The 13,007-nt window shown below is 39.2% G+C and overlaps 4 protein-coding genes, 1 non-coding gene and 1 pseudogene across 5 annotated transcripts; 1 reads left to right on the top strand and 5 right to left on the bottom strand.

Moving 5' to 3' along the window:
- Positions 1 to 373: 373 nt before the first annotated feature.
- On the bottom strand, positions 374 to 2,874 carry LOC137731324 (heparanase-like protein 2). Its single transcript, XM_068470427.1, has 9 exons — positions 2,668 to 2,874; positions 2,485 to 2,521; positions 2,147 to 2,330; positions 1,907 to 2,061; positions 1,553 to 1,786; positions 1,274 to 1,463; positions 993 to 1,118; positions 797 to 896; positions 374 to 712 (listed from the first exon to the last, which is right to left on the bottom strand). The coding sequence occupies exons 1-9, from the start codon at positions 2,872 to 2,874 to the stop codon at positions 374 to 376; spliced, it is 1,572 nt and encodes a 523-aa protein (XP_068326528.1).
- A 1,111-nt stretch (positions 2,875 to 3,985) lies between these two features.
- Positions 3,986 to 4,059, bottom strand: TRNAT-AGU (transfer RNA threonine (anticodon AGU)). Its single transcript has one exon. It is a non-coding gene; the product is annotated as a tRNA-Thr (tRNA).
- On the top strand, positions 4,052 to 5,793 carry LOC137731323 (pentatricopeptide repeat-containing protein At5g66520-like; annotated as a pseudogene).
- A 218-nt stretch (positions 5,794 to 6,011) lies between these two features.
- Positions 6,012 to 8,656, bottom strand: LOC137731440 (probable leucine-rich repeat receptor-like protein kinase At1g35710). The gene is made up of 12 exons (XM_068470544.1): positions 8,578 to 8,656; positions 8,324 to 8,476; positions 8,063 to 8,210; positions 7,884 to 7,955; positions 7,597 to 7,668; positions 7,395 to 7,466; positions 7,162 to 7,305; positions 6,981 to 7,061; positions 6,809 to 6,880; positions 6,611 to 6,682; positions 6,311 to 6,382; positions 6,012 to 6,218 (listed from the first exon to the last, which is right to left on the bottom strand). Exons 2-12 carry the CDS (start codon positions 8,415 to 8,417, stop codon positions 6,128 to 6,130), a joined length of 990 nt encoding a protein of 329 aa, XP_068326645.1. The 5' UTR covers positions 8,418 to 8,476; positions 8,578 to 8,656; the 3' UTR covers positions 6,012 to 6,127.
- A 1,413-nt stretch (positions 8,657 to 10,069) lies between these two features.
- Positions 10,070 to 10,489, bottom strand: LOC137731321 (CLAVATA3/ESR (CLE)-related protein 9-like). The gene has a single exon (XM_068470424.1). It carries the CDS (start codon positions 10,487 to 10,489, stop codon positions 10,070 to 10,072), a length of 420 nt encoding a protein of 139 aa, XP_068326525.1.
- A 984-nt stretch (positions 10,490 to 11,473) lies between these two features.
- On the bottom strand, positions 11,474 to 12,811 carry LOC137730517 (putative SNAP25 homologous protein SNAP30). The gene is made up of 5 exons (XM_068469508.1): positions 12,358 to 12,811; positions 12,177 to 12,270; positions 11,976 to 12,091; positions 11,794 to 11,891; positions 11,474 to 11,708 (listed from the first exon to the last, which is right to left on the bottom strand). The coding sequence occupies exons 1-5, from the start codon at positions 12,697 to 12,699 to the stop codon at positions 11,612 to 11,614; spliced, it is 747 nt and encodes a 248-aa protein (XP_068325609.1). The 5' UTR covers positions 12,700 to 12,811; the 3' UTR covers positions 11,474 to 11,611.
- Positions 12,812 to 13,007: the final 196 nt, after the last annotated feature.

Raw genomic sequence — 13,007 nt, 5'->3', positions numbered from 1 at the left:
CTTCTCTGTGAATTAAGGATTTGTTGCTCATAGTTTGGTGTTTATTTGAAGGATAAGATTAGAGAAGAGGAGCTTGTTTAAAGCTCGTTAATAGGCTAGTTTTAGGGCAATGCTGGCAAGAAAGCTTGAGGTTACTTTGCACACAAGTTAGGGTTTCCTGGTGAAAGGAAAGTATTTCTTCTTTGCAATGATTCTTAGCTTTCAAAATTCTTAAGAAAAACTCCATGAAAAGTTTATGCTATTCTTCTGTTTCGAAAAAAGTACTTAAAAATTACATAAAAAAACACTGCAAATTAATACTACCAATACTAGAAACCTTTAATCTAAGAACAAAGAAAGGTGGAACACAAAAAAATGTAAGAAAGATTTTCGATTAAGCGCAGGCCGGGGCATGGAAATTTTTTATAGATACAAAGACGATTGAATCCGCCGCAACGCTGATCGTTGAAGTGGGATCAACGAGTTTTGGTTTCATTTCCGGAATGTCTGATGCGTTTGTGAGTTTCAAAGGAGTTCCATTGAGCAACACCACATCACTTTGAATGTTGCCACCTTCTGGTGTCAAATGATACTCTTCTCTTTCTGGTTCACCTTTAGCACCGTACTTTCTCGTCGTAAGTATTTGCCTCCGGTACAAATTATAATCGGGGAGAACAGCGACGTCGAAGGTCGTGGTGTTGGACATGTTGATCAGAAGTAGTGTGACCCCTTTCTGTAACAAAATATGTTAAGATCCTATAAATGTTGATAAAGGAAAGGCTAATTAGGGTTTGAGGTCCGAAATTTTGAGGTATACCTGATTCTTTGTGCAATGGCAATATGCTCTCAGATAAGGAGAGCCAAAGTTCATGGTGGAAAGAACCCTAGTTCCCATTAGTCTATGCCACAAGAGTGCACTGGTAGGGGAAAAAACAGCAGAAAAGACTTAGAAAAGTTTAACGAACTTCGGTACTGTTTGATAACCATTTCAAATTTAAAGCGGAGATTCGAACCCGTAATAATCGGGATTAGGGATGAATGTGGTGGTGTTAAGTAGAGCATAGTTCCCTCCAATCAAGGCTTGTTTGCAGTAAACCTTGTGGTTGTAGGTCGATGTTATGCCGAGCTGGTCCAAATACCTATTTCAATCAACACATTTGTTTATATTTGCTCATAGATTTTCGGGTATCGATTTTCACACTCTCGTTTTGTCTGTCACTCCATAATGTACACGGAGAGAACAAAGAAGTGAGAAATTCAGTTCCCAAATTGTAAAGGCGAAAAATGTGTTTACCAAAAGCCATCAGCAAAAGTATGTGAGACATCTTTGCCACCACTGTTATAAGCTCCACCTGCTTCCCCAACCCAAGCTTCCAACCATGGCCCAAACTGCTGGATTGTATTCGACAAGTCGTAAAATGTTTGAGCTATCTCTGACAGAAAAAATGGATCTTGAACCTTGTCAATAAGCTCGGGATCAACACCTGAAAAAAATCATAAGATTTTCCCCAAATCACATACATTTTTCTGCCGAAAATCAATACTTAGTGATGATTTTTAATATTTGTATTACCTGGACCAAGATTGTATAAGTGATGAGTTACACCATCAACAACGCCTGGCCCCGTGGCCTGCAGGAAGTTTTCGAACCATTCCTTGTCGTAAAATCCAGCAGGGCCTAAAACCTTAGGTCGATTTGAGGCATCGGGGTACAATTCTGTCACAACTTCTTTGAGCTTTTTCATGTCTTTTGCATATTGCTCACTTTCTATTCTTGCAGATACTCCACTCCCGGATAGCTCATTCCCTATTGGCATTTGCAGTCAAATGAGCAACAGTTATATATATAGAACTCACAATCCTTCTACAGAGCGATTAACTACTAAAAAAAGTCCGCATTTAAAAAAAAGGAAGTAATGTCATTTACCAAGCTCATATGAATCAATCTGGTATCCCTTTGCAATTGTGTACTCCATCAGATCACGAGAATTTTGAGCGTTCCAATCGCCGATTCGAAGACTTTTGTCTTCAGAAGATACTTTCTTCCCATGCAAGGCATTCAAACCAAATGTGACTTTAGCTCTGCAAAAAATGAACGTGTGAGTGACTAGTAATTCAAAGTGCCATCTTATTTCCCGCATTGCTTTATATGGAGAAATTATCATACTTCGTTTTGTTAAAGAACTGATTGAGCTCATCCCATCTTTTATGGTGAAGGCAAGCTTCGCTGAATCCGAACAAACCCGAATCATTTTTCTTGAAACGGTTGCATGATTTATCTCCAAACCCTACACCATAACTGACCTGATCTTGCAATGAGCCTCCAACTCTGATTCTCATTGGATTGAAAGCTGAAAATTTTCCAACAAATTCAGTCCTTCATCAACACAACGTTTTCTAATTTTAAAACGAAAGTAGTGAAGCCAATCACGGATTAGGCAAGCAGAACTAAACGTCAGAGTTTCGATAATCGAATTCTCAAAGTTTTATTCAGAAAACACTTACCCTTGACAGCATTGTGCAAGATCTTGTTACTCAAATCCTGCAAATACGAGCAAAGTTTAAGATCCTCACCAATTTGTTTATTTAGAAGATGAAAGAGTACGACTAGAAACACATATAACGAGAAAAGACTCATTAACTGTAAGGAGATAAGCAGTGTTCAATGGAGAAAAAGACGATACAAACCAGATTAAAAATGCCAGCCTTCCCCCATGGGCACTGACCGTAGTCACATTTGTCAGCAGGCCACCAGTCCAAAGTTGCACAGATGAAGTTATCATCTGTGGTGGCTATGGAAGTCACTCCCTTGACTCTCACTTCAACGTACTCAGCTAAACCTAATGAAAACCACGATACACAAATAAAAAATATGGCTGCTCCTCTAACCTCCATTTTTTCACACACAGTAAACCTGGGAGAAAAATCTTGTTTATATATAGTCCTTTTTTTTTGAAATACATAATATGGATAAGGATAAATCTAGGTAGGGTAATTTGTTTGTATGTCAAAATCCAGTGTTTGTTCATGTACGTATCACTCACAGTTTTAAGATTTTGAAAATCTCTTTTATCCTGCTATCGATCTTTTCCAATTTGAGATAATTTTGTTGTAGCAATCATTATGTTTAACTGAAATAGTGGGTTTGTGTGTGATATTGCAATTTTGGTTTTATAATTTTTCTCTCATCAATCCAATGAATTGTCACAAATTGATATTATACGTGACTGATAATAATATATAAAAATGTTGTCCAGCAAAAGATAATCTGAATTTTTTTGGAGTGACAAGTAATAAAGATGCTCCTATTAAATTGGTAAGCACCATATTTATTTTACAACCCTCCTGAAGACATGAACTTGTGGCTACAACTCCACCAAGCTTAATAAGGAGAAAGATCAAAGGTATTAAAGATATCATTAATAACCAAATCTTATCTTTATGCTTTTCTAATTGAAAATCAACCCAATCAAATAAGGAATCACAATAAAATTCAATAATATCTCTGGGACAATTATTTCCTACTCTATCCAATGGATGACATATCTTGGCCAACTAAATTTCGACACATGTCATGAAAAACCCTACACATGTGGCCAGCCCTAGTTCTATAAATACCCTATTTTCCATCAATTTATAGTAAGTTTTGCGTTATCCCGTTAAGCCATAAACTCTCTCTATTTTCAAAGAAACTGACTTAGACATCAAAGATTTATTAGCTAAATTCCCCATTGAAAATTGAACGAATCTTTGCTACCACAAATGTGCCAAAAATCTAGTTCTATAAATACCCTATTTTCCATCAATTTATAGTAAGTTTTGCGCTATCCCGTTAAGCCATAAACTCTCTCTATTTTCAAAGAAACTGACTTAGATATCAAAGATTTATTAGCTAAATTCCCCACTAAAAATTGAACGAATCTTTGCTACTACAAATGTGCCAAAAATAAATAGCCGGCTCAGCTTAAGTCCAACACAAAAAGGTCAAAAAATAAAAAAGGTCAAATGCTTTCATTGAGAGTTGAACTCAAGACCTCCCGCTTACTAAACGGGTGCTCTAACCAACTGAGCTATGAAAGCATTCGTTGTGATACCTTTATCAGATTCCTTTTTATATGGTGAAACCAAAACAATGGCCTTTTAAACGAAGGATAGTAAACCAACATTTCGATCATTTGAGCAGAAGGTGAATCCCCATATAAGCACATGTCTCCAATTGTTGGAGAAATGCAGGAACATAAGGCACTTGCAGCAAGCTCACGCCCAAGTCTTCACATCCGGGCTCGGCAGCAACAGCTTTGCCGTAAGCAGACTCTTGGCATTCTGCTCAGACCCACGCCATGGGAGCCTCTCCCATGATTGGAACTTGGAAGCTCTTCCAACACATCCCACAGCCCACAATCTGCTTCTAAAACACAATGTTAAAAGCTTTGCTGCTCAGAAACGAACTCATCCTGACCGTCGATGTATTTACCAAGGTGTTGCAGAATGGGATGTGCCCAGATAATTATACCCTCCCTTATTTGCTAAAGGCTTGTGCGAGGATGCAAAGGTGTCGTCTTGGGGAATTGATTCATGGGTTCTGTTTGAAATTGGGTTTTGTTTCTGAAATCTTTGTGGGTAACTCTCTGATTGTTATGTACTGTGCGTTTGATAACGTGAAGAGAGCACTGTACGTGTTCGATGAAATGCCTAGCCGAAGTTTAGTTTCATGGAAGGTCATGATTTCTGGGTTTGCAAAGGTGGGCAGTCTTGACATGGCGAGATTGTTCTTTGACGAAGCTCCGGTGAGGGACAGGGGGATATGAGGTGCCATGATTTCTGGGTATGTGCAGAATGGTTGTTTCAGGGAAGGTCTTTATTTGTTCCAGTTGATGCAGCTTAGGATACAGAACCCGATGAGGCGATTTTTGTTAGTGTTTTATGTGCTTGTGCTCATTTGGGAGCTCTGGATAGTGGGATTTGGATTCACTCGTATTTGAATCGTCTTCGGTTGCGGTTGAGTGTTCGATTGACCACTGGTCTGATTGACATGTATGCCAAATGTGGGAGATTGGAGTTAGCTAGTGGACTGTTTGATGAAATGCTGCAAAGAGACATGGTTTGCTGGAATGCGATGATTTCGGGAATGGCAATGCATGGAGGTAGCAAAGGTGGTTAGGCCGGATGATGTAACTTTCATTTTTGTGTTTACTGCTTGCAGTTATTCCGGCATGGCAGACGAAGGAATGAAGGTGTTTGATAAAATGCGTAGGATATACACATTGAGCCAAAAAGCGAACACTACAGATGTATCGTTGACCTTCTATGCCGTGCTGGGTTCTTCGAAGAGGCAAAGGAGATAATTCAAAGTATACCCAGTTCAAGTAAATAATCTTGACTAAGCAGTAGCTTGGAGAGCATTTCACCTTGAATGTCACATCGGGGTCTATGTCTTGCTGTCGAATTTGCATGCAGCTTCACGGGAGCATGGTGATGCCAGATGAATGAGGAATTTGATGAGAAACGGAGGAGTAGAGAAGGCTTCCGGCTGCAGCTCGGTCGAGATCAATAGGGCAGTTCATGAATCCATTGCGGATTCAAGTTGACAAGCAGTTGGATTTTTTAGGCAGTGATCGATGTTCGTTTCAAGTTGACAAGACTTGAATCGAAGCTTTAATGTTTGATTGCCGAATTCCTAACCTTCAACACATAAAAAAGAACTAAACAAAACTTGTAGTATCGAGATTTTTCTTACCAAAAATTAACGGTTGATTTCTATACTATGATTTAAAACATGCATTAGTTCTGCAACTAATGTGAAGCCCTGCTACTATTTACCATATAAGCGGGGGAACTTTAACGAAAAGCTACCAGTAATGTTTACTTTAACAAAAAACCATATTTTTATACTAAAAAATCAATCATAATACTATTCACTTTACCCTTTATTTTGTCATTTTCATTAAAACTCAAAGTTTTTAAACCATTTTTATTAATTTTTCTTATAAGCAAACTCCTTGCAGAGTTAAGCAACATAGGAACTCATTAGCGACAGCAAAACTTCATCGATATATATTTCCATTTTTGTTCCGAGACTATAAGAACCCTCGTTTGGGCAGTACAAAACACAACCTGTTAACAAGTAAATAATAGCTTGATGTCTTGACTAGACGAGAAATTCTGCGTCTGTGAGCTCGAGAACTTTGTGTATGCCTATTGGTTTTACACCTGGTCGGAATGCATTCCCTTCAATATACCTGTGAGAAAACAATGGACCAAAATATCAAACACATTGCTGCATAGTTTTAGTAATTCGAAGTTTCCAATTTCCGGAGGCAAACAAGCTCACATGTCTTTCAAGAACGGGTGTTTGTAGAAGGCATCAGGAATTCTTCCTGAAAATTGATTGTGATCCAAGTACCTAAAATTGATAAAAATCAGAACAAGGAATGAATGAAACTGCAGACTAATTTTCCTTAATCTAAGGCAGTAATGGGTAGATCCTTCATCAAGGTTGTTTACTTTCCAGAGTACAAGTTGACCATATAAAAAAGGAGGCAAGCCCTTGATCTTTGATGAAACTACCCCCTAAATACCAATTAGTCGAGCACAAACGCAAAGAGTAGAAATGTCGTAAAAAGGAACTCACAAGTACGTCAGTCTCGGAATATGGGAAAGTCCTAATGGAACTATCCCAGACATCTTGTTGTAAGATAGGTACCTGTAACCAACAAACTTCGTGTCAGGTCAAAATGTAATGAAACTAATCCAAATGATGATGTTTAACTCAAGAGATTAGAAACAGCCCATCGGGACAAGAACGGAGAGAGGGGGGAGAGAGACATACAGTATTTCCAGTTTGGACAAGCTTGCGAGCTGTGCTGGAATTCCTCCGGTAAGATAGTTGTTGTTTAGGTAACTAGATACCCCAGTTGCAAAAAAGATTCACTTCAGTTACCATGTCATTTATACTTTTGAGGTAGAGATAATTATGTATTCGCCAACTGGGACTAACTTACAGGTTACGCAAAGCGGGAAAGCAGCCCTCAATACGTATGAGTTCCCTAATAGTACCCACCAAATGATTGTTACCAACGTCCCTATGAACAAATAGCATCAGAATGGCACACATTAGTAACAACTAACAAGATACAGATGAATTAACTTTACAAAGTGTTAGGTGTAGTTATGTAAACATACAAATGCCGAAGATTTTGCAGAGTTCCTAGTTCTGGAGGAATCCGCCCAACAAGGCGATTTTCTTGCAGATACAGATAGCGAAGCTCAGGAAGATTAGCAAGCTCCTTCGGGATTTCTCCTTTAAAACTATTAAAGCTTAGATGCCTGCAGAATTATTCAGTAAATCATGGTGAATTAGTCCTTACAAGAAAAATGCAAATTCATTGTGAAAGAAAGAATCAGAATTCACTCACAAATGGGTTAAACTCTTCAATCCACCAATTTCAGGAGGAATGACATCTTGTAGCTTATTCCATCTCAAGTTACTGAGAAGCAACAAGAATTAGTAAACGATCAAAAATATAAAAACGAAGACTTCTATTAGAAAAATATGCACATGTGTTGAACACAAGACAAATTATCTTAAACTAAAAAGGATTAAGAAAAGGGCTCTACAGCATTTTGAGACGCTTCAAACGTCCGATTTGCGGAGGAATAGGGCCGGTTAACTTGTTGTTATGGAGATCCCTGTGATACAGACAGAGTCACATACAGATATAGTAGATTCTTCAAAACAAAGATCAAACTTTTAAGTTTTGAAAAAAATTAAAAACAACCAGAGGGTTATTGATTTATGCATTTGTATCTGATAAATTTATAGATTTTGAAACGGCAATTTGTATTAATTGTGATAGTTTTGGATAAATTAAATATCAGTAGATTGAAGAGGCGTGTGTTCTTACAGCCTAGTGAGATCCAAGAGATTGGTGACAGCAGTAGGGAAAGGCCCAACAATTGACACTGCATACACCTCCCTGCAAATTTGCAAAACAAGAAACAACACATAAACACATAATTTTTGGTTAAAGCTAAAAACTTTGGAGCGAAATCGAATGGAAGGTGGAAGAAGTGGTGTGCTTACAACTCGGTGACGACTCGGTAATCGCCTTGAGTGGAGCAAGTGACACCGGACCACGGGGGAAGGTCGCCGTCTCCGCACGGATCGTCGCCTACCCAGGCGTACACCACTCTCCACCCCAGCGAAGCCTTGATCTCGTTCAGTGCTTTCACTGTCACAAAAAACCACCCATTTCCATAATTCCCCAATCACATTCGCAGAGAGAGAGAGAGAGAGAGAGAGAGAGGGAGAGAGAGGGAGAGGTGTGAGGAGTCGAGGACTTACTGTCGCGTTTGAGGGTTTTGGCGTCGAGAAGCAGCGGAGGGAAGACGAGGAGGAGGACCAGAGAAAACGCGGCAATTGGAAGACGAACCACCATTGTCGTCTCCAAAAGGGGATTTTGGAGATATCTCGCAGCAGATCTCTGATCTCGGACTTCTTCACTCACACACACTTTCCACTCGGATTAATTAAGTGGCACTTAATTATATGATTAGATCCAAAACTCTGTCCTTAATTATGATTTGTTAAGTAACTACCTGAGAGATTAGTGATTTCACTTGAGCTTCTTCGATCTCTCCTCTCCAGAGATTGGAACTCTGCCTTCTTCCTCCCGTCGGTGACCCTTTTTTCTTTTCTTTTTTTTTCATTTTATTTTTTTTTCTTTATTCTCATTGGTCGGGCCTCCTTCCGGCTGCTTTTTCTTTGGGCCTTGTCTCGTTTAGTTTTCTATGGGGGTACTATGGGCTTTTTTGGGCCTCTCGTTTTTCTCTTTTCTCTACTAATTGATATTTACACTAAAGGCGAGTGAGAGTTCGGTTAAATCACATAATGAGCAGTTTAATTTGGTATCAAGTTTATTATTCACAAGATTCAAATCTAAGACCTCTTACTTCTAAGCGAATAATAATATCATCAGACTGTATTACTAAGTGGTAATTGAGCAGTACTGAACGAGGGAGAATTTCAAACTTGGGGGTAGGGCATATTTTTTTTGTACACTTGAACTTCATTTTACTTATTTTTTGTAATAGCATTTTAAACTCGCTGGTAGGGCATATTTTTTTGCTACATATTTCACTAATGAGAACTCGATTTAATCCTTGCCACTGTTCAAATAAGCAAGTGTGTTGAGGAATACAAATATTTCCGTTTACACCCAATAACGCATTTCATTATCAAATTTCACTTTCATGATATATGCGATCCATATTTCACCTTATTAGACAAGAAAATAAAAATACTTAAGATAGAAAAGCGTTATTCGCAAACCGAAAAAAATTGAAAGCACAAACTAAAACTCTAAATTAAATTCACGTATTCATAGAAAAAGCTTCAACTTAATGTACACACACGAAAACTTTTAAATTCGGACCCACATGGTACATGTTCGAAAGCAAAATGTCTACTTTGACCTCGAAAAAGAAAGCTATAGCTTTAAATATATTTATGATATTCATGGGCTTCTTTTGAATTACATGATGACGATATCTCCTCCTCCACCCACCCAAATTTGAACTGGCGGCTCCGATCCCATGAAGAACATCAATTCAGGAAAATATGGGACCATTTCCATGCTTGTTTTTCCCGCTTCCACGAGAATTAATTTCTCATTAAATTATCGGGATAGTGAAGATTAATTCAAAAACAAATATGAAAATAGAGTGTACATACGCCGATGAGTGCTAATTAATTAAGAAAACTAATGCACTAATTATAACAAGAGGATTAAGGAACTAAAGAACTAGTTAAACTCCTTGATAGCAAATTATACCGGTCCACATGCATGATCGTCGTTCTCGTTCATCATTTCGTTATGAAGACGGAAAATGGACACGAATATGGCTGCTGGATCAAGAAATGAGCCGGGCAAGAACGACTTTGGTGATGAAAGATGCCAATAAACGCTCAAGAACCGATCAAGAACGATAAGTATTTATATATTCGTGGTAAAATATTCAGATATTTGTTTGATGAGGACGTTACTTGGGGTGCAGGGTAACTTGACGATGAGGTAATGGACTTGCACTTTCAATTGTGAAGAGGGTTGGGACCGGAGGGGACGAGTCTCTTCTCGACGCCGTATCTTGGGTCAATCTCGTGACCATCTTGATCTTGATGGTCGTCGTGAGCCGGCTGTGAGGGGCTCGACGAGGATAGTGGTGGCGGCGAGAGGGGAAGGTAGCCGTGGAATATTCTGTGGTGTGTGAGTTGAAGGCACAAAGAACGTAACTGGGCACTCGACGATTCCGAAACTGAAGTCGGATGATCGCAATTACGGTGGTGGTGGCGGTTTCTTGGCGTAACATTGATTGGGTTAGAGATGGGTGCGGCAGCTGATGTGACAAAAAGTAGTGAAATGAAGAATGCCGCCGCGGCCATTAGAAAACGCCGCCGGAGGCCGAAAGTGGAGGAGGGAAACGAAAAAGAAGAGAGAGAGCTCTTCGTCATTCTTGGGAAGAGAGAGAGAGAGAGAGAGAGAGAGAGAGATGGGAAGGGGGGAGTGGTTTAGAAGGGGAGAAACTTTTTAGGTGTTTGGGATGATGATGATGGTGATGGAATTGTAGTAGTAAAACTAAAGGGAGTTTAATGCAAAGGAAAGGCGCAAGAGGCACATGAAGGACTTGAATTTATAATTACAATTGCCGTGTGAGGCTCATTATCCGTTCCATTATCTCCATTCATCAATATATTGAATACTTGACTCATTTTTGTGTCTTATTTTTTTAATCGGTAATTACTGTTTTCAGTAATTTATATACATAAAAGTCAACATATCTGTATTTTAAAGTATGTCAATAAATATATATCGTTATTATCTTTGCATCATTAGGGGTGAATTTAGCTACACTAGGTTGGTTGCCACAAGGAAGAAACTTACTTATGTTGGAAACCATGATGGGGAGGTGCACGACACGGTTGGGATTCTGGCGTCGGGGCAAGTTCTCGGTGGTAGTGGAGCCGGTGTAGGCGGTATCAAGTCTGTTGATATCGGTAGCGGTGGTGGTGATGGATTATTAGGAGCAGTGGGGAGTGTACATTCTCTTGGTTTGTGAAGGAACAAGCGTGTTGGTGCTTGGGGTTTTTATAGGATATGTTGGGGGGTTATATTTCATATTCCAGGAAAAAGGCCGTCCCAGGAAATAACTGGACTCCTGTGAAGAGTGAGGAAACGTGAGCGGGAAGGCATCCTGATTGCCTGTTGTACAACTGCAGATTGCAGTGTTTGTAAATGTTCAAACTTTCTTCACACAGTTGGTGTCGGTAGTGATTTTCACTCCCGTATTCTCTTCCCGCCATTATCCCCTTATTTCTGTCCCATCCCGGGATCTTATTTGATTTATTCGATCCAAAAGTTAGGAAGAAAAAAGGAGTGGAGGAGAAGAAAATTGAAATGCAGAACTATATATTGTGATTTAGAGCTGTATGGTGAAATCTGAACAAAATGGCTCCTTTTATTGCATGCATATCCCAAATAGGGGGAAACCAGTTATATACAATCGAAAGTGGAAAAGATTTCTGTAGTTACAGTAACTAATGTTAGGCTGCTGGTATTTGTAAGGCTGTTGGTCTTCACCCAAGCAATCGTCGTGTACGTTGATTGGCACCTTTCACTCGAGAGTTAAGCTCATCAACATCGTCAGAGAGACTATCAATAGCTTTGTTTTGCCTGCATTTACCATATTATTAACAATAATGCGAACATGTATATGAAATCGTGAAGAAAGTTCACAGAGAAGAACAAAGATATTAACCTGTCGATTTCACTTCCCATGTCCATAGCCATACCCTTCAAATCCCCCAATATATTGCTTAGGTCTGAAAGAGCACCATCTTGCTTTGCCTTCTCATGCTGATATTCACAAACCGGTCCCATATGAGTAAATATGGAGAGCACGTAGCCATATTCTTGACAATCGTAATCGCAAAAACTTACCTCGACTTTTTGCAAGGCACCTGATCCTTCGGGAGGAGGCGTCGCAGGAGCTGACCGCCCTTTCGGAGCTATACCCAACTTTTCCTTCTGCTGTGGGTCAGCTTTTTTGGGTGCAGCTGAACATGATCAACAGATGCAATAAGCTTCATGAAGTTTTGAAGAATTAGGATATGAAGCAAGCAGATTATAACAGAAGCAAACCTAATGACAAATCAGGCCCCGAAATATCCTTGGTCTTCTTCGGCTTCCAAGGCATTGAGAACATGCCTCCAAGATTGTTTAAAATCTTCTCACCCTGTTTTCAGAATGCATCAATAGGTATCACAAGCAATATATAAATCGTCTAGGAATAACTAAAATCATGACAACGGGGAGAGGTTACCCGACTCAAATCCTTATCGATATCAACAGCCGCCATGTGAGTCCTTGTAATTTGCTCACCCTGCTGGTGCAACATGTCAAGTGTCCTTGTCGCATCCCCTCTGATGTCCTCAGCAATCCTGAGGCAGTTGTTGACACTCTTTGTTGTCTCCTCGGCCTTGTTAACGGCATATTTCTCTAACTCTTGCATACTCTGCTGCTCTAATGGTTTTTTTTCGTTACTGAAATCCGGGGTGACAAGCATAGGTTCCGAAGAAGTTCTTCTTGCGGGGTTAAGCGTGTTCTTCCCGGCATCTGAATCAGCTTGAGCAATCTTTGCAGGTGATTTTTTTAACCCAAACATTTTGACAAGAAACCAATAGTTGTCTAAGTGGTAAGGTTTTTTTAATTATTTTTACCAAAAGTCACTAAATCAAAAGGAAATTGATTGAATCCTTGTGAAGATTCTAATATGGTACCTACAATCTCAGAAAAAAAGTTATACGATGAGAACAAATTCATAAACTAACAGCAATTAAGTATTTAAGCGATATTCTAAACTACTATAAATCATTTTAATATACTAGAAGGGGATCAAACTCAACTACAAGAATGAGCAAGTTGTATTGTCCAACTAACCTAACCCACGTCTGTAAAAGACCACAAATTTAG

The sequence above is a fragment of the Pyrus communis genome, chromosome 4 (genome assembly GCF_963583255.1).
Source record: "Pyrus communis chromosome 4, drPyrComm1.1, whole genome shotgun sequence".
NCBI lineage: Eukaryota > Viridiplantae > Streptophyta > Magnoliopsida > Rosales > Rosaceae > Pyrus > Pyrus communis.
Note: the sequence above shows the minus strand (reverse complement) of the source record. Positions and strands in the feature narration are given on the sequence as shown.

What these genes read in the sequence shown, in the direction of transcription:
- LOC137730517 (XM_068469508.1), bottom strand. Translation starts at nt 12,699, where the DNA reads ATGTTTGGGTTAAAAAAATCACCTGCAAAGATTGCTCAAGCTGATTCA. An exon ending in GTGCCTTGCAAAAAGTCGAG is followed by an intron (nt 11,892 to 11,975) that starts GTAAGTTTTTGC and finishes TGTGAATATCAG; the next exon opens with CATGAGAAGGCAAAGCAAGA. An exon ending in ATGGGAAGTGAAATCGACAG is followed by an intron (nt 11,709 to 11,793) that starts GTTAATATCTTT and finishes TGGTAAATGCAG; the next exon opens with GCAAAACAAAGCTATTGATA.
- LOC137731440 (XM_068470544.1), bottom strand. Translation starts at nt 8,417, where the DNA reads ATGGTGGTTCGTCTTCCAATTGCCGCGTTTTCTCTGGTCCTCCTCCTC. An exon ending in CTCTTGGATCTCACTAGGCT is followed by an intron (nt 7,669 to 7,883) that starts GTAAGAACACAC and finishes TCTGTATCACAG; the next exon opens with GGATCTCCATAACAACAAGT. An exon ending in CACCCGTTCTTGAAAGACAT is followed by an intron (nt 6,219 to 6,310) that starts GTGAGCTTGTTT and finishes GTTTTCTCACAG; the next exon opens with GTATATTGAAGGGAATGCAT.
- LOC137731321 (XM_068470424.1), bottom strand. Translation starts at nt 10,489, where the DNA reads ATGACGAAGAGCTCTCTCTCTTCTTTTTCGTTTCCCTCCTCCACTTTC.
- LOC137731324 (XM_068470427.1), bottom strand. Translation starts at nt 2,874, where the DNA reads ATGGAGGTTAGAGGAGCAGCCATATTTTTTATTTGTGTATCGTGGTTT. An exon ending in CTTGCACAATGCTGTCAAGG is followed by an intron (nt 2,331 to 2,484) that starts GTAAGTGTTTTC and finishes GAAAATTTTCAG; the next exon opens with CTTTCAATCCAATGAGAATC. An exon ending in GATTGATTCATATGAGCTTG is followed by an intron (nt 1,787 to 1,906) that starts GTAAATGACATT and finishes AAATGCCAATAG; the next exon opens with GGAATGAGCTATCCGGGAGT.